This window comes from Equus przewalskii, chromosome 4 (assembly GCF_037783145.1).
Source record: "Equus przewalskii isolate Varuska chromosome 4, EquPr2, whole genome shotgun sequence".
NCBI lineage: Eukaryota > Metazoa > Chordata > Mammalia > Perissodactyla > Equidae > Equus > Equus przewalskii.
In genome coordinates this window covers 85,661,516-85,682,837 of record NC_091834.1, presented here as the reverse complement: position 1 = coordinate 85,682,837, position 21,322 = coordinate 85,661,516, and the positions used below count along the sequence as shown (strand labels likewise).

Sequence of the window (21,322 nt, the reverse complement as noted above, 5' to 3'; positions counted from 1 at the left end):
TTATTAATAACTCCTATAAAACATATTTGAGGAAGAATAACAGTGAAATTCTTATCTTAGAGTATTTATGGGGTTTTCATTCATGCTACTTTTACTCCCTACCAGTACAGATGATCCAGAATTAACAGCAATGTTTTCTCATTAGGTATCAAAATATCTGCTCCCTACCACAATGAAAATGGCTTTAAGTTTTTTCTGTTTATACATATTATAAATACTAATTGAAAATGAAAATCAAAAAAGAGATTAAAAATGTAGAACTTAAAAATCACCTGAATTTCATCATCCTGATATAACCACCACCACCATTTTGATGATAATTCAGTTTAACTCTCTATGCACACACTCACATAGACACATATTTTATGTGAGCAGAATATCATACATGTTGTTTTCTAATGTGAATAACTTTTAAAAATAATTGTTTTCTCTTTTTCCTCCTGCATCTCTTCTTCTCTTAAATAACCAATGCCAACAACCAGATGTATATCCTTTCGAACCTTTATCTGGGCTCAGTGCGTCAAATACAAATATACATATGCACATACATACATATTGGTGAGGGAGGGAGAGTCATTATTCAGGTAACAATAGTAGGATCTTATTGTAGATGCTACTCTGCATCTTTTCTCATTTTACAGTGGAAATCCCTCCAAGTCAACTGGTATGAAACAAGTTCATTTTATTTAAATGGCTGACAATATTCTATGAAAAATATATTCTAGCATTCCCCTGTAGATAGATATTCCTTTTATTTCCTGAGCCAGAACCACCCAGCTGAGGCACTCTCAGATTCTTAACCCTCAGTAACAGTGTGAAATAATAAATGCTTGTTGTTTTTACCCTCTAAGTTTTGGGGTAATTTGTTACATAGCAATAGATGACTAATACAGTATTCAAGGCCAAAAGAAATATTAACAGTACCATTTATTAAGTAGTTAGGTCCAAGTATGTCCTGACAATTTAGTAGTCATTTGAAAAAATAACAGACATATATTAAAAGAAAAATACTTGTATTTCTACCTACCCTACTCATAACCCAACATGAGCTTTAAAGAGAAGTGTTTAGGGTTCATTCACTCTGGGGTGCCAGTCTCAAAACATGCTATATACATCCTAGCACCCATGCATACACTTATAGTCCTTCCTCATTCTGGGAAAGGCAAGCAGTAGCTGTGAGGCTTCAAGTTTGATTTCCACTCCTCTCTAGATAAACTGTACCATTACCTTCCTTATCTGCTTAAACTGCATATACTAAACATAATTAAAATTTCTTACTGACAGAGGCAAGCACTGTGAGCATCAAACAGTATCCTAACAACCAGTGACACCTTAGATCTGCGGAGTCTAATACATAGCCACTAGCCACCTGAGGCTATTTAATCTAACTTAATTAAAATTAAATAAAATTAACAATTGCATTCCTCATTTACACTAGCGTCATTTCAAGTGTTCAATAGTCAGCTGTGGCTAGCAGTCACCGTATCATACAGTGCAGATTACAGAATATTTTCATCACTAAAGAAAGTTTATTAGACGACACTATCCTAGAGGGTATTGAAATACTAAAAACCCCCTAAATGTCATACTTTTGTTTTTCTATTTGTTACTTAGATTTTTCTGTCTTCTCCCTCATGACACTTTGTCAGTTGTCAGCTTGCTGTTACTGTGCCTATCTTTTACAGCTATGCCCTGCCATGCACAAAGCTGCTTCCAGTTGCTAAAACCTGAAGAAATAATTAGAAGAAATAATTAACCAAATAGAATAACATTATATCCAAAGTAGATTCTAGGAAAGGCCCTTGGGATCTAAAATTTCATCACAATGATTTTGATTTTTCAGAGTCTTCTTGTCCTTTCTTTCTGATTCTCAGACCTGTGCAAGACATGGTAAACGAATTGTTAGTTACGGTACAGTCACTCCTCATTATTCATGGATTCCGTATTTGCAAATTCACCTATTTACTAAAACTTACTTGTGACACCAAAATCAATACTTGCAGTCATTCCCAGACACGTACAGAGCAGCAAAAAGTTTGAGTTGCCTGATGCACACTCTCTCAGCTGAGGTCAAACAAGGGACACCATGCCTTCTTGTTTTACCTCTTATATTATAAATAAGTTATCCTTTTCATGGTCTATGTGGTGCCACATTTTTTATATTTCTGTGCTTTCTGCTGGTGATTTTGCTGTCTAAAATGGTCCCCAAGTATAGTGCTGAAGTGCTGTTTAGTGTTTCTAAATGCAAGAAGGCCATGTGCCTTATGGAGAAAACAGAGGTGTTAGCTAATCTTTGTTCAGGCATGACTCATAGTGCTATTGGCTATGAGTTCAATGCTAATGAATAAACAATACATATAAAATAAGTTGTCTTTAAACAGAAACACACACAAAACAAGGTTATTTACTGACTGGTTAACAAAAATGTTGTGACCAGACCCTCACTGGAACCTAACTAACTCTGTGAGTTACAGTGAAAGATCCACCAGACTGGCAAAATCTAAAAATCAACCACAGAGGTGATGAGGAGAATAAAATGCACAGCAACTTTCATATACTGCCAGTGAGACAATAAAGTCTACAGTCATTTTGTAAAACAGTTTGCAATACCAGATATAAGTTGAACATACATATAGCTTATGATCCAGTAATTCTATTCCAAGGTATATACCCTGAAGAAACTCTTATACATGTGTATCAGGATACAAGATACAAGAATGTTCATAGCACCCTGTTCATAATAGCAAAAAAATACAAAAGCCTATCAACTGTAAAATGGATAAATCCATTTTGGCATACTCATACATTGAAATACTAAACAGCAGTGAAAATTAAACTACAATTATACTGAGCCACATTAATAAATACCATGTTAAGCAAAAAAAAAAAAAGAAAGTCATAGAAGATTTATAATGAGTGATTCAATCAGTATTATATTTATATAAAGTCAAAGCCAGACAAAACTTAAATCACAGGATATTTATAAATATATACATACATAATACTGTGAGAAAATGCTTAACAAAATATGAAATAATAGTTACTGGGGTGAAGATAGAGGATCAGACGTAAGATGGGGACCACAGGAGGCTTCAAAAGGTTGAGATTGTTTTCCATTTCTAAAGATGATTGATGAGGAAACAGGTATTTGTTTTATTATTTTTTATATTGTACAGTAGTACCCCCTTATCCACAAGGGGATAAGTTCCAAGACCCCCCCAGTGGATGCCTGAAACCACAGAGAGTACCAAACCCTAAATATACTGTGTTTTTTTCCTATACATACATATTCAAGGTGCAAGAGCAAACTAAGCACAAATTTCTTTTTCCTTCTTCACAATTTCACAGATAGAAGATTTGTTCTTACCACAGATCTTAGTCACCACAGCATATGATTTTTTTCTTTCCTTATTACGTCTAAAACTTTCACCTTTTCACTTACAGGAAGCACTTTACAGCTTCTCTTTGGCATATCCGAATTGCCAGCATCACCATTCTTGCACTTTAGGGCCGTTATTAAGTGAAATGAGGGTTACTTGAACACAAGCACTGTGATACTGTGACAGTCAATCAATGTGAAAACCAAGAGGGCTACTAAATAACTAAGGGGCAGTAGGATACACAGTGTAGATATGCTGGACAAAGGGATAATTCATGTCCTTGGCAGGATGGTGTGAGATTTCATCATGCTACTCAAAATGGTGTACAATTTAAAACTTACGGGTTATTTACTTCTAGAATTTTTCCATATAATATTTCTGGACTGCAGTTGACCATGGGTAACTGAAACCATGGAAAGCAAAACCGTGGATTAGGGGCAACTACTGTATACGTAAGTGGTGAATATATACTCTTTGGATGTATATTTTGCAATGAAACATTTACACACCAGGTGATCCAAAAAGGTATGCAAACAGTAAAAAACCAATATAAAAGTAAAAATAAGTACAGAGACTAGGTTTCCAAGAATCACACTAGAATAAAAAATAAAACTTTCTTTACCCACCTGCTTTACCTATCAGAGCATTCATTTTATGAAGGATAAGCGTTAATGCTGAAAGTGTATAACTGAAAAAATGATTTTTTAATTCAGATGACCTGAGACACAACTTGTCAAGAAAAGATTTTAGCTACTGGTCCTGACATCATCTAAATATATTACTTTAGTAAAATAACAAAATATATTAAGTTTATTTTCCCTAAAAGGCAGTCATTGAGTCACTGAGTCAAAGTTCAATTTACAAACATTTCCTTAAACATTTACAGAATGACTTGAAGTGCAGAAGTCACAAAGTCTGCTCAGATCAGTACTCAGATAAGTTACTGCTTAGAACAGTAACAGCACCGTAACCAGTTCTTTTTAGTTAACATTTTCCTCGAAAGGTGTCAAAACATTTACTTTTGCATCATTAGTAATCCAGAGAAAATATAAAGTAGATTTTAAATGTTCTGGTAGACAAGTAAGAAGTCTACGTTTCATCAAATTCGACACTGCATTTGCCTATGAAATAAAAAATCTTCCAAAATTTGAACCAAAAAAGAACAAGAAATGAAAATTTACCTCACAATTTCAAAGACTGAATAAACTATTAACGGATTCCAGATAAGCAGTATCAATTAAGTGCCTATTTAAATTTTGACTTCTAAATGGTATCAGGCACTATACACAATCTCACCTGGGGAGGATAGTTGCTCTCTGAAGACCACCTTGAAGATTGGTCATTTGGTTTATCCACTAAAATGTTCCTGAAATAAAGAAGAGGAAATTATAACAATTAATTTAATGAATATATGAACATGAATAAACAAAAAGGAATAATCTAGCAGATGTTGAAACTATAAAGTTATATAATATCTGGAACTTGAACAAGAGAAAATGAAACAGAATAAGAAACACAGGAAATATCTAGTACATATAAGATTTTAAAATATGATAAAGGTAGCATTTCAAACAATTGAGAAAAGCAAGAAAAATATAGTTCTACTTCACACCAAGTGACAAAATGAATTATAAATGTATTTAGGAATTTAAGGTAAAAACAAAGCTATAAAATACCTAATAATAAAATAAAATAACATATGTATATAATACATCCAATTATATTATATTGTTATATATCACATATATATGTATTTTATATAACATTACATATATACATTCATATATAATTATATTATCATTAATAATAATAATTTTTATATATATATATATATATAAAATCAAGCTTTGGATCAAGAAAGTTTTTTAAATTCAGCACCAAAAGCAGAACTGTGGGTGAAAAAAGGAACAGATATAAGTAACTTTGGAAGATGATGCTTTCACTGGAAACTCTAAAGGTAAAGACAAACGAAACCATACATAAACCCTGTACTTTATTTGGTAAAGCTGTTTTTCATAGGGATATGGGTTAATTCTGAAACAATTTACATGTATACTGGGGTTGAACCATAAGTAAATGGATGGTAAATGGTGGAAGCCAAGCTTCTCAATTTGGAGTGGAAACTTACAGGAAATCAAGGGGAAGGAGGTTAGAATGAACCCAGTGGTACTGGACTAGAGTCAGAGCCATCAGTGTGAACTGATATTTAACTTAATATAGACATAGATAAATGGATTCAGAAGTAATTATAGAGATGTGTGTGTGCATTCACACACACACATAGTATTCCTAGCTGTGTTCACTAACGGACTAAAAGCAGTGACACTCCAGTAGAAATGAGCACACCCAGAACCCAGATCTTGGTTTCTACATACCACAGTCCAACAAAAGGAAACAGGGATTCTTGGGGAAGTAGCTGATTCTAGGGTTGGGGCAGGGAATTCAGAAGATAAGACTGGAGCATCTTGTAGTACTCAAAAAAACCACAGAAGAATAGCAGCATGTCAAAGGGACAGAGGAGCCAACATGAAAAAACTGAATGGCCAAAGCTGAAATAATTTAAACAAAATAAATAATGTAATATTAGATTATAACCCAAAGTATAAAATAAATATCCATGAGTCCATACTATAAAAGCCCCAGTCTAACTGTAATAAATATCAGACAAACTCAAATTGAGGAACATTCAACAAAAAAATATGACCAGTACTCCTCAAAACTCTCAAAATAAAGAAAAACGAGACTGAAAGACTTGTCACAGACCAGTGAGACATGACAACTACATGTGATGGTATCTTGGATGGGATCCTGGATCAGAAAGAGGACATTAATGGGAAAACTACTGAAATCCAAATAAAATGTGGAGTTTATGTAACAGTAATGTACCAGTGTTGGTATTTTAGTTGTGACAAATGTACCACGGTAATGCAATAGAAGAAATTAGGTGAGGGGCATATGGGAACTCTGTACTATCTCTGTAACTTTTCTGTAAGTCTAAAATCATTCTAAAATAAAAAGATATTTTTAAACAGTTAGATCTATACCTGGCACAGAGAAGGTACTTAATAAATGTCAAATAGATGTGTGAATGAATTATTTTTTAAAAAGCAGAACTATAAGGAAAAGAATTGCCTTTACATACACGTCTCACAAAGGTAAAACATCCATATATAAAATGACCTCAAACAAAATTAAAAGGCAAACAGCCAACTAGAAAAATAAAGGCAATGTAAAACATAAAAGGTTAATTGAAATTTGAATATTTAAAGAGCACTTAAACACAAATATTCCATATGAAATGGACAAAACCCAAATATTCAAAATTAATAATAACCAAAAACTGGATATTAAAACAAAGATATATGTTATCCCTATAAAAGTGGGCCCACACCCTCAAAAACATGTTTTAATCATAACCTCAGTTGTTGGCCAGAGCTGGTAAAAGGGCACTCTCATATTTTGCTGGAGGAATGCACATTGATACAACTTTTCAAGAGAGAATTTTAATATAATACCTATCAAAAACATTTCAAATGTGCATATTAAGCAAAAATGATGATGATGACAACCAGGACAAGAGCAATGACAATGCTAGCATCTAACATTTCTGAGCTTTTATGACATTCCAGACACTGTTCTAAGTGCTTTCCATATATAAACTATTACCTTCAATGTACAGATTAAGAAACTGAGAGAGAGAAGTTAATTTGCCTGAAAGTACACAACTAAAAAGTAAGGATATAAACCTTAGGCAATCTGACTCCAAAACCAACACTCTTCATCACCACATGAGAAAGCCTCAGAATTCTCCTACTTCTTGAAACTTAACCTAAAAAATGCTTACAATTCATATGACTAATAAAGAATTCATATCTAAAACATGTAAAATATTGTTTCTAATTGAGAATAAGATGAACAGTAAAATGGAGAATGAGGAGAATGCATGTCACTGAAGATCATTAAAACAGGCAGTAAACAAGAACAACAAAAATTTCTCTAAATCCAGCGCTGGCCCCATGGCTGAGTGGTTAAGTTCGTGTGCTCCACTTTGGCGGACCAGGTTTCAGGGGTTCGGATCCTGGGCGCTGACATGGCACCACTCCTCAGGCCATGCTGAGGTGGCGTCCCACATAGCACAACCAGAGGCACACACACCTAGAATATACAGCTATGTATTGGAGGGCTTTAGGGAGAAGAAGGAAAAACAAAAAAGGAAGATTGGCAACAGTTGTTAGCTCAGGCGCCAATCTTAAAAAAAAAACAAAAAAAGTTGCAAAATAAATACCTTAAAAAAAAATTTCTCTAAATCCCTGTGTATTGTTTGTGTCAGGGAAAACAAATTAACATAAGAAGATATCCTTTTTCAAATTTTAAACGTATAGATTCTTTCCCCGAGCACTCTCAGAATCTATCTCATAAAAATAAAATCATCAGTACATAAGGATATATGAGCCTATTTAATCCAGCATTTTTTGTAGTAGCAGGGAAATGATTAGCCAAATTACAGAACATATATATCATGGAACATCATACTGCCATTATAAAGAATACTTCAGATCTAAACCAGCTAACTTGAACAAATTTCTGCAATGTGAGATATAAAGAAGCATATATGATTCTATTGTAAAAAAAAAAAAACCAAACTATTATTGATATATATATTTGTATACAATTAAATTAACAAGCATATATGGTATGATCTAATTTGTACCAAATTATAGAGAACAAGCACAAATAATCCTAAAATGAAGCATAAGTACCATTAACGGATTTTACTTATTTTCTTATATTTGTCACATTGTTCAGATTTTTATAATAAACATTATTTATGTAAACAGTAAATTACTGTAAAAAATACTATGGTTGAGATGACAAACTTTCCATGTTTATGGCAAACTGACTACATTATCATCGGATGATCAAATCAGGCTCAACTTTTCCTTCTTTTTAAAGACATGGGAGGAGACAAAGAAGCAAGTAATACAGGCTGACTGCCTCTTAAAATTTTTGAGTGACACATCATCTCCCAAAACTTAAAGTCAACAGACTTACTTATTTTGTGTGTGTGAGGAGGACTGGTCCTGAGCTAACGTCTGCTGCCAATCTTCCTCTTTTTGCTTGAGGAAGATTGTCACTGGGCTAACACCTGTGCCAATCTTCCTCTATTTTATATGTGGGACATCACCACAGCATGGCTTGATGAGCAGTGTGCAGAGATGGAGCACACGAACTTAATCACTACGCCACCAGGCCGACCCCAACAGTAGATTATTTTTAATTCTCCCTCCTACATGTTCCTTCCATCAATCCATCTCCACTCTCTCCTGCAAGGCAAATGAAAAACTAGTTTCTAGCAGTGATATAAACACCAGCCCTTCATCAATGGGAACAGAGCCACTATGGTAGCATTCCATAAAACATGTTCTTTTTATTATCCTTCCTCATATACTTCCCAAAGACCTATAAAACCTACCATCACTACTGGTATAGCTTTTCCTTCTTCTAACTCTCAGGACTAAACAACAGACATTAACCTCTCATACCAAATATGTCAGTCACGACATCAGTTCACTATCTCCTGCTTCTAAAAGAAGAAATATCTCATTCACAGCCCCCACTGAAGGGGCAATCACAGGCAGCAGTGTTTTGTACCAGTCAGTTTCCCTTACAATTACCTCAATGACAGCCGATCTAGGCTGGCTAGTGACCTATGGCAGGAGATGGGATGGGCCAGTATGAAAATAAAATTATAAAGACAAAAAAAGTATAAGGAAACAGAACCAATGAAACACAAATGATTCACAGAGTAAGAATAAGAGATTGAACAGAAAGAATATCCAGTCAGTAGTCAGATAAGAATGTAGCAGACATAAAATAGAAAAGACTCCAGGGAACAACAGAGAATAGAAGCTGATGGCTTTTTAATTCCAGTTGCCTGAAGGCTCTGTTTCTGGCAACCAAAAGAATGTCACCACAACACCCTTCTAGGTGTTCCATGACTAATTTTAACATTTTTACTATTGTCTGGAAAAACAAATAAATAGCAAGCAAAGAAGAAAGTTATAGAAGTGTATTCTATACACAATTCAGTATAGAAACTGTATGATTTAAATAATAAAGAAGATCAATCTACTAAGGTTAAGTTAAATATCTGCCATTCTAAAATATATTTAAAATGCAAATAATAACTAACAGAGAACTGGTCAAGAAGACTGATAAGGGAGGTGAGTTGAGGAGTAAAATGGCTTCCTATTTTCATCAGGGTTAATTTAATTTCAAAACGTACATTTTCATTCCTACCAATGTGGGATGAAAACTGAAGGTACTAAAAATGAGCTACATGAAGTCTGTTAGACACAGACTATAAAGGCAAAGCTATGAGTAACTAAATTCTTCTATTAGGACTATAAAAATTTATAGTGAAACACATGGGTAACTGAAATATGGAATACAGTGTTAACATTTTCCAAGTTATATGCCTCTTATTTTGCTTATTTTTAAAGGTACTATAGCTATACATACAATCAATTAAGTGTCAGGAACAAACTTAAAAATTCATCATGAGAATATAATTTATTAGACATGTTGGATTCAATTCATCAAGTTAAAAATCTTTTTCTGATTAAACATGCTCAAACCCTAAGCTTGCTTGGCAATATATTTCAAATTGTTGCTCTTAAGAATACTTAAAATAAATATAAAAAGCAGCATTTGGGGGAAAAAAAAATGGAGCATTTAACATTTTTTTCTGTTAATGGATGCTCAGGATACTTATCAGTAAATCCAGTTGATTTTAAATTGAGAGTTTTGGATACTCAAAAGCTCTCTCGAATTTTGATGTGAAGAAGTCAGTTGAGCAGAATATTTAAAAGAATGTAGAAAGATTCAACTCTGAAAGATTTTCCTTTTCACAGTTTAAAAACACCCTACAACGGACCGGTCAGTGATCAAGTGGTTAAGTTCTCGAGCTCCACTTCAGTGGCCCAGGGTTTCGCTGGTTCGGATCCTGGGCGTGGACATAGCACCGCTCCTCAGGCCATGCTGAGGTGGCATCCCACACAGCAAAACCAGAAGGACCTACAACTAGAATATACAACTATGTACTGGGGGGCTTTGGGGAGAAGAATTAAAAAAAAAAACACCCTACTAAAACCTGTTCCCTTTTGTTAAATGATGTGAAAAAATAGATCTAGAAGAAATCAACTTCAACTAGGAATCCTAAGACCACGGAGTGCAGCCACTAATTGGATAGATAACCTCAAGCACATCACATTCTCAGGGGTTTAATTCCTTTATCTACAGTGTAAAGGGAAAGGTTGAAATCCTTGGTCTCAAGTTTCTTCCAGCTCTAATCAGGGCAGTTGCATTGCACAATTCTAGGAAATGCCATTCATGAGGCCACGTTAACACTCTACAATTCTATGAAAAGGCTTCACATCCCTCATTTAAGGTATCATATATAATCCTCCTCCTACAACACAGTCAATAAGAACATACAACTCAATGATTATAAGAGCTTCCATTATGTGTGAACACTCTGCTGCGGTAACACTGTAACGGTACAAGAATGGGTACCTGTGGCCAAGGGGATTATAATCTATTCTTTAATAAATAATAAATGTATACAGCATACAACGTAGGAGACACAAAAAAGTACGCAATAAAAAACTGTAATTCAAAATGCAAAAGAGATATCAACTCAAATCAATTTTGAATATCCACAGCTATAGAGACTTAAAGAGTACACTATAAAAATTATAGCTTTTCTAAAAATCACTTATACATACTGTAGAGGTTTAGACTCACTTCCAAATACTTCCCAATTTTCACACCAAATACTCCCCAATTATCACACAGGAGCATGGTGAGGAGGAGGCCTATACCATAAGCTAAAGGTAGTTATTTAGCAAATATTTCCTGAGTCCTATATGCCCGACATTGTGCTAGACTGTAGGAATACAGTGGTATAGAAGATAGGATCCCCACTTGTAATGCTAATGTTCAATTGAGACGTAGTAGAAAACAGTACAGTTGTAAACAAGATAATTATAGACTGTGATAAATGCTATAAAAGAAATAAACAGGGAGCTGAGATAGGACAGGGGAGTTCTTTTATTTGGGATAGTCAAAAAAAATCTCTGAAAAAATGCTAATTATGCTAATCAGAAGGAGACACTCACAGAAAAATGAAGAAAAAGTCAATTCTTCACAAAAGAACCAAGAAGCTCAAAATCCTAGCAATAGGAAATAATTTGACCAAGGAAATCTGAGAAGTGGGTGAAGTCAGATAATGTTCTCACAGGCTCCAAGATGAGGCAAATGCAAAGGCAAGAAATCTCTAAGGGTGCCTGAGACCATTCCAAAAAATGGTGATTTCAGACTCTAAAAGGGTTTCAGAACTATGCTACAAATATTCTCTTACTTTTAGAAAGTCAGAGACCCACCCTGAAGAGAAACTGCAGGAAAAAGAAAATAAATTAAGCAAAACATAAAGAATGACAACCCCCAAAGGGGGTGGGGGAAGGGCAAAAGGGATAAAGGGGCACAGATGTATGGTGACGGATAAAAATTAGACTATTGGTGGTGAGCACGATGCAGTCTATATAGAAACTGATAAATAATAATGTATACCTCAAATTGCACCATGTTATAAACCATTATGACCTCAATAAAACAATTGGGAAAAAAACAAAAAAGAATGACAACCCCCAGGAGAGACAAGATTCAAATTCTGGATAGGGAGAGGTTTAAGTAACAGCCCTCAAAACGTACAGCAAAAGCTAAATACATTTAAAGGTGTCTCTTCGAAAAGCAAAATACCTGGAAAACAAAAACATACAAAGGCAAAAAGCTTTATCACATCTCAAAAGTCCAAATTTTTTAAATACTTCACAAAGGACAGAGGCCTTGAGCCACAAAGCTGAAAAACTACATTTGCTCATCTCTTCTGCCTACAGAAATTCTTCCTTCTAAAACTACTGGAAAACTGAACTTCAACACTAGAATGTAAAATGAAAGCCCATGCTAAGATATTGCAGGAAAAATATTAAATGTGAAACAAATAACATTGCAACAGATAATAAAAGCACATGAGAAAAATAGGGCCACAAAAAAGATGAACATTATTAATCATTATTTCAAAATGACCTAAAATAAAGAAAATAGTTAAAGCTTTATTAAGCAGCACTAAATCAAAATTACAACAGCTCAGAAATATTATCACTAGACAACAGGAAGAGCCATTAAGACAGAAATGAGAGAGACTAGTTTTCTGCAGAAACAAAGACTAAATTAGAAAGATCTAATTAGACTGTTAACTAGACTTGTGGTGATTACTTTGCAATATATACAAATATCGAATCATTATGTTGTACATCTGAAATAACATAATGTTGTATGTTAATTATACCTCAATAAAAACAAAGAAAGAACACAAAAAGAATAGACTCCTCCCCAAAAAGCCCAATTAAAAAGAAGATTAGAAAGTGAGTGAAAACAATGAAACCGATACAAAAGAGAGCAACAATAAGTATGTGATACAATAAATGTATAACTGGAATCAGATAGGTATTTCAAACTGTGCTGCAAGCAAATCTTCCTAAATAAGACCTGAATCTACTCACAGAAAGGATACATGGTATGTAGGGAAATTCAACCCAGAATATTCCTACTACAAACTATTAGACTTTAAAGACTTTTTTTTTAAGTTATTTAAGCATTCAGGTAAAATGACCAAGTCACTTATAAGAAAAAGAAAATTATAGTGTCAAGAAACTTCACAACAGCTATGTTTTATACCCAAATACAATGAAATGAAAATATTAAGATATTCAAACACAAAAAAAGTAAGCCTAGGAGTCAAACTGTCCTTCAAGTTTAGAGGCATAGATAGTTAACAACATGTAAAAGTTTCTTGAGCCCTTCCTGAGAAACCTACTAAAAAGTAAACCATACATATCTAAAAAATGACTTAAAAAGCTTCAAGATAAAACCTGGTCATATCAACTAAAGACACAACTACAGAACTAAAACTAACCATGAAGATGAGGATGATATAATAGTATGTAAATACATTCTGAAACAATGTAGAAAGGATCGACCAATTAAAAAAAGGGAGAATAATGAAGAGAACCATGCAGAAGTCAGAACAGACTTATTAACAGCCTCACAGATACTAACTCCTAGAAGGAAAAGATCACTTAAAATTAGATGCTGAGAGAGAGGGTGGAAAGAAGAACAGATTCCTAGCTTACTTCCTCAGGAAGACTTAAGAGTATTACATTAAAGAGACTGGACTGAACGGAACTAAGAAAAAAAGAAACAAAGAAACTAAAATACAAGTCATCCCAAATGCCAAAAGAAACATTTTAATAAGTAAAAGACCAAAGAAAAAACATGACATAGTCAGTTTGTGTGTGCGTGTAAAATATGCCACAAAACATTAGAGTAGAACTGAGATCAAACTTATCAATAAACCTAAATGGCCTTAACACAACTTTTTTTTAAAAAATTGTAGATCAGTTAACAGTCCAGAGTGTTCTTCACAACGAAAGCCAGGCTTCTAAAGGCAACTAAACTTTACCAGAGCCTTATCCCATCTGGGGAAGGGCAATTAGCCAGCTCCAGCTCCCTCTAGCCCTCCTTTCTCACATGAGGGGAGGGAAAAAAAAGCTAAGAAACACTTTGGAAAGAGTCCAGAGACTCGAACCCAGCAAATACTGGGAGTTAATCCTAAGATTAGGGAATGCCTCCCCTCCCTCACACCTAACCACTATAAAGGGGTGATGTATAATAACAGCAGATCACAACTGAGAGAGCTACAAGATACAAACTCTAATCAAGAAGAAATTCTGAGGGAAACTCTCCCCCCGCCCCCCAAAAACACAGGGGGAGAAAAAAATGATGATGCTAAAGGAAAATGAAGCCTCTAGCATCTAGGGCTACATCAAACATTAAACAGCCCAGCCCAACTTCTGGGGCCAGCCCCATGGCATAACAGTTGAGTCCAGCGTGCTCTGCTTCAGTGGCCCAGGTTTGCAGGTTCAGATCCTGGGCAGAGACCTACACCACTCATCAAGCCATGCTGTGGCAGCCACCCACATACAAAATAAAGGAAGACTGGCACAGATGTAAGCTCAGAGCTAGTTGTCCTCAAACAAAAAAAAGAGGAAGATTGGCAACAGATCTTAGCTCAATGCAAGTCTTCCTCACCAAAAAAAAAAAAACAAAAACAAAAAAGAAACCAGCCAAACTTCTAACCTGATAAACATAAAACCTCAAACTAAAAGGCCTAATTACCTCAGTTCCTATTACCCAATACATCCTAGCTGGCTTCCAACAAAAACTTGAAAAGTATCCTGAAAGGCAAGAAAAAGCATAATCTGAAGAGACAAATCAAGCATCAGAACCAAACTCAAATATGACTCAGATTTTGGAGTTATCAGATAAGAAACTTAAAATAACTATGATTAATACCTTAAGGGCATTTATGGAAAAAGCAGACAACATGTAAGACAGATGGGAAATGTACTGAAGATAGAATCAATGAGTTTGCAGATATGTCCACAGAAAGTTCCCAAACTGAAAGAGAAAAAATAATTTTAAAGAAAAAGAATATCAAAGAACTGTGAAAAATTACAACTGTAGTTTACAACTGCAACATAAGCATAATTGCAATAACAGAAGAAGAAGGAAAGTAAGGAACAGAAGTATCTGCAGTAATAACAACTGGAAATTTCTCCAAAATTAACAGGAGACACCAAACCACTGATCAGGAAGCTAAGAGAAAACCAAGCAGGATAAATACCAAAAAACCTACACAAAGGTATTATCATATTCAAATTGCAGAAAAATAAAGAAAACGAGAAAATCTTGAAGAAAGCCATTGGGAAAAACTTCTTACCTATACAAGAACAAGAATAAGAATTACTTCAGATTTTCTCACCAGAAATCATACAACCGAGAAGAGCAGAAATCACACAATCTGGTGGCGTAGTGGTTAAGTTCGCACACTCCATTTTGGCAGCCTGGGGTTTGCCAGTTTGAATCCCAGGCACAGACCTACACACCACCTGTCAAGCCATGTGGCACGTGTCCCACATATAAAGTGGAGGAAGATGCGCACAGATGTGGGCTCAGGGCTAATCTTCCTCAAAAAAAAAAAGAAGAAGAAGAGTAGAAAGAAATACTTAAAAGTGTTGAAAGAAGGAAACCACCAACCTAAAATTCTGTACGTAGTGAAACTATCCTTCAAAAGTGAAGGAAAAATGAATACTTCCTAAAACAAAAACTGAGGAAATCTGTCACCAGTAGACCTGCCTTGCTTAATGTTAAAAGAAGTTATTTGAAGGAGGGTGATATAGGTCAGAAATTTGGATCTACAGAAAGAGGGCAGAGAAGGATTAAGTGAAGATAAAACTTGTATTTTCTTATTCTTAACTGAGCTAAGAGATAACTTATCAAAGTTATTATCAAAGTGATAATAGCAACAGTATATTAGGTGATTATAACATATGGAAAATTGAAATGAACAGAGCAATGTTATAAGGGATGGGAGGGAGGAAGTCAAAATACTCTGGTATAAAGTACCTGAACCCATGAAGCAGTCAACTGTCATTTAAAGCTAGAGTAGATTAACTGTAAACGTATATTGAAAACTCTGAGACAACCACTAAAAACATGTTTAAAAGAAGTATCATTGATATGTTAAGAGAAGAGAGAAAATGAAATCATATTGAATGCTCATTTCAAAGAAGTTCATCAGAGAGGTCAGAAAAAGAGGAGAAAATAAGAAAAGAACCAGACAAGTGCAATGAATAGAAAATAGTTACAAATATGGTAGATATCAATCCAACTGTATGGAAAAGCAATTTAAATGTGAATGGTCTAAATAAACTAATTGGAAGACAGAGACTGCCAGAGTAGATAAAAAAGCAAGACCCAAATATGTTATCCACAAGAAACCCACCATAAATATAAAGACATAGATAGATGAAAATTAAAGAAATAGAGAAAGATATACCATGCTTTCAAAAGAAAGCAGGAGTAGTTACATTACTATCAGGCAAAAGACCTAAGAACAAGGAAAATCATCAGAGATAAGGAAGGGCATTACATAATGGAAAAAGTGTCAGTTCTCCAAGAAGACATAACAATCTTTAATGTGTCCACACCCCCAAAAAAGAGTGTCAAAATACTTGAGGGAAAAATTGACAGAACTGTAAGAAGAAACAGACAAATTCACTATTATAAGTGAAGACATCAACATCTTCATATCAGTAACTGACAGATCCAGCAGGCAGAAACTCAGTAAGGATACAGTTGAACTCAACAGCTACCATCAATCAACTGGATCTAATTAACATTTATAGGATATTTTATCCAACACAGCAGAATACACATTGTTCTCAAGCTAACACAGAAACATTCATCAGAACAGACCATAAAACACATGTTAATAAATGTAAAAGAATAGAAAATCATAAAGTATGCTCTCAGACCACAATGGAATTAAACTAGAAATCAGTAACAGAAAAGATAGGTGGAAAATCCCAAAATATTTGGAATAAACAATACACTTCTAAATAATACAAGGTCAAGCCTCAATGCAAATTTTAAAATATACCAAACTAAATGAAAATGGAAACAAAACATCAAAATTTGTATGATGTAGCCAAAGCAAAGATTACAAGGAAATTTATAGCAGTGAATGCACGTATCAGAAAAGAAGAAAGATCTAAAATCAATCACCTAAGCTTCTATTAGGAAACTAGAGAAAGAAGAACAATTTAAGCATAAAGCAAGTAGACAAAATAAATAAGAAGAAAGTAAAAATCAATGAAACTGAAAACAGGAAATGAAAAGAGAAAATCAATGAAACCAAAAGCTGGCTGTTCGAAAAGACCAATAAAACTGACAAACTTCTGGCTATGCACTAAAAAAAACAAAAACAAAAAACAGAAAAGACACAGATTACTAATAGCAGAAATGAAAGATGAAAGAGAGGTCATCACTACTTATCACTTGGATATTGAAAGGTTAACAAAATAAATACTATAAACAACTCTATTTCCACAAAATTGTAAGAGATGAAATGGACCAATTCCTTGAAAGACACAAACTACCAACACTCAAGGAGAAACAGATCTTCTGAATAGGCCAATAACTATTAACGAAATTAAATGAACAATTAATAATCTTCCAAAAAAGAAAGCACCAGGCCCAGATGGTTTCACTGGTGAATACTACCAAACATTTAAGGAAAACAGTGATACCAATTTTCTACAATTTCTTCCAGAAACTAAAAGCAGAGGAAAAACTTCCTAATTCTTTCTATGAGGCCAGCATTACTCAAATACCAAAACCAGATAAAGACATTAGAAGAAAGAAAAACTCCAGCCCACTATCTCTTATGAATATAGATGCAAAAATTCAATAGAATATTAGCAAATCAAATCTAACAATGTATAAAAATAATTACCACAATCAAATGGGAGTTATCCCACTTATGCAAGGCTAGTTCAATGTTCAAAAATCTATTAATGAAATCCATCACATCAACAGGCTAAAGAAGAAAAGTCATATGATATCAATAGATGCAGAGAAAGCATTTTGCAAAATCCAACACATATTCATGATTAAAAATCTCAGGAATTCTGGGGCCAGTCCAGGGGCGTAGTAGTTAAGTTCATGTGCTCCACTTCAGCAGTCCATGGTTCATGGGTTCAGATCCTGCGCACGACCCAAACACCACTTATTAAGCCATGCTGTGGTGGCACCCCACATACAAAAAGTAGAGGAAGACTGGCACAGATGTTAGCTCAGGGCCAATCTTCCTCACACACACACACACACACAAAAATCTCAGCAAACTAGAAGGAGAAAGGAGCTTCCTCAAATTGATAAAGAACAGATACAAGACACCTACAGCTAACATAATAGTGAGAAATTAGATGCTTTCCCCCTTATATCAGGAACAAAGCATTCCTATTTAACATCATATTGGAGGTCCTAGCTAATACAATCAGACTAAGAAAAGAAATAGAAGGTATACAGATTGAAAAGAAAGAAATAAAACTGGCATTTTTCACAGAAGACAATGATTGTCTATATAGAAAATCCCAAAGAATCAACCAAAAAACTCCTGGGATGAATAAGCAATTATAGCAAGATTGCAGGACACAAGGTTAATATACAAAAGTCAACTGCTTTCCTATATACCAGCAATGAATAATTGAAATTTGAAAGTAAAAACACAGTACAATCTATATTAGCATCTAAAAAAATGACATCTAACAAAATATCTACAAGAAGTATATAAGGGAAATTATAACTTCTAATGAAAGAAATCAAAGAAAATCTAAATAAATAATGGAGAAATATTCCATGTTCATGAATATAGGGCTCAATATTAAGATACTTGATGTATACATCCAACCCAATCCCAAACAAATCACAGCAAGCTATTTTGTGGATATCAACAAACTGATTCTAAAGCTTATATGAAAAGACAAAAGACCCAGAATAAGCAACACAATACTGAAGAAGCACAAAGTTGGAGCACTGACATTACCTGTCTTCAAGACTTACTAAGAGCTATAGTGACCAAGACAGTGTGGCAATGGCAAAAGAAGACACATAGATCAATGGAACAGAATATAGAGTTCAGAAACAGACCCAAACAGTCAACTGATCTTGACAAATGAACAAGGGCAATTCAATGGAGAAAAGACAATCCTTTCAACAAAGGTGCTGTAACCACAGGGCATCCACATGGTAAAAACAAATAAAGTTTTTATACTTTTTACAAAAATTAACTCAAAATGGCTCTTAGACCTAAATGTAAAACACAAAACTGTAAAACTCCTAGAAGATAGCATAGGACAAAATCTAGGTGACTTGAGTTTGACAATCGCTTTTTAAATGTAACACCAAAAGTGCAATCCATGAAAGAAAAAACTGATAAGGTGGACTTTATTAAAATTAAAAACTTCTGCTCTGCAAAAGACACTGTTAAGAGAAAGAAACGACAAGCCACAGATGGTGAGAAAATATGTGCAAAACACTATAGGATAAAGGCCCGTATCCAAAATATACAAAGAATTCTTAAAACAACAATAAGAAAACAAACAACCCAATTTAAAAACAGACAACAGATATGAACAGATACCCAACCTAAGAAGATATATACATGGAAAATAAACACATGAGAAGATGCCCAACATCATATGTCATTAGGGAACTGCAAATTAAAACAGCAATGAGATACCACTACATATCAATTTGAATGGCTAAAATCCAAAACTCTGACAGCACCAACAGAATTGAAGATGCAAAACCACAGGAACTCTCTCATTGCTGGTGGGAATGCCAAATAGCATAGTGACTTTGGAAGACAATTTGGCAGTTTCTCACAAAGCTAAACATAATCTTACCATACAATCCAGCAATTACACTCCTGGGTATCTACCCAATTGAGCTGAAAAGTTATGTAGAACCCAAACCTTCACATGAATGTTTATAACAGCTTTTACTCATAACTGCCAGAAACTGAAAGCAATTAACATATCCTTCAATAGGGGAATAGATAAACAAACAGTGGTATATCCATACAATGGAATATTATTCAGAGGTAAAATGAAAAGAGCCATCAAGCCATGAAAAGAACGACAAAAGAAACCATCAGCAAAACGAAAAGACAATCTATCAACTGGGAGAAGATATTTGCAAATCCTATATCTAATAAGGGGTTAATAACCAAAATATAAAAAGAACTCATACAACTCAACAACAAAAAAACAAATAATCCAATTAAAAAGTGGGCAGAGGATCTGAACAGACATTTTTCCAAAGAAGATATACAGATGGCCAATAGGGACATGAAAAGATGTTCAACATCACTAATTATTAGGGAAATGTAAATCAAAATCACAATGAGATATCACCTCATAACTATCAGAATGGCTATTATTAAAAAAACAAGATATAAGTGTTGGGGAGGATGTGGAGAAAAGGAATCCTCGTACACTGCTGGGAATGTAAACTGGTATAGCCACTATGAAAAACAGTATGGAGATTCCCAACAAATTAAAAATAGAACTACCACACAATCCAGGTATTCTACTTCCAAGTATTTATCCAAAGAAAATGAAAACATCAATTTGAAAAGATACACGCACCTGTATGTTCATTCCAGCATTACTCACAATACCCAAGACTTGGAAACAACCTAAATGCCCACCAATGGAAGAACAGATAAAGAAAATGTGATACATACATACTCACATACAAACACACACACAACGGAATACTACTCAGCCAAAAGAAAAGATGAAATCTTGCCATATGTGACAATATGGATGGACCTCGAGTGTATTACACTAAGCGAAACAAGTCAGACAGAGAAAGCCAAATACCATTATGATTTCACTCACATGTAGAAGATAAAACAACAAAAAACAAACACATAGATACAGAGAATAGACTGGTAGTTAGCAGAGGGGAAGAGGGTGGAAAGCGGGCAAAAGCGGTAAAGGGGCACATTTGCACAGTGATGGATGGGAACTAGACTTTTGGTGGTGAACATGACGTAGTCTATATAGAAGTTGAAATAAAACAATGTACACCTGAAATTTATATGTTATAAACCAAGGTTTCCTCAATAAAAGAAAGAAAAAAGAAAAAAGAAAAGACACAGAGGACTCTTAAATGTTGTTCAATGAAAAAATTATATGACAATCTAGAAAAGACAAAACTACAGACAGTAAAAAGATCAATGTTTGCCAAGAATTCAGGGGGAGAAGGGAGGGGATGAATGGGTGAAGCACAGAGACTTTTTACGGTAGTGAAACTATTCTGTATGGTTCTGTAACAGTGGATATATAACATAACACATCTGTCAAAACCTATGGAATTTATATTTAGAACACAGAGTAAATATTAAT

The 21,322-nt window shown here is 34.4% G+C and overlaps 1 protein-coding gene across 25 annotated transcripts in view; it reads right to left on the bottom strand.

The window, feature by feature from the left end:
• The window catches only part of MKLN1 (muskelin 1), a 312,898-nt gene that overhangs the window by 119,162 nt on the left and 172,414 nt on the right, over nucleotides 1–21,322 (bottom strand). For all 25 annotated transcript variants that reach the window (XM_070617703.1, XM_070617697.1, XM_070617717.1 and 22 more), the window contains one exon: nucleotides 4,677–4,746. In XM_070617703.1, coding sequence (XP_070473804.1) covers nucleotides 4,677–4,746 — 70 coding nt within the window. The remainder of the gene's footprint in view (nucleotides 1–4,676; nucleotides 4,747–21,322) is intronic.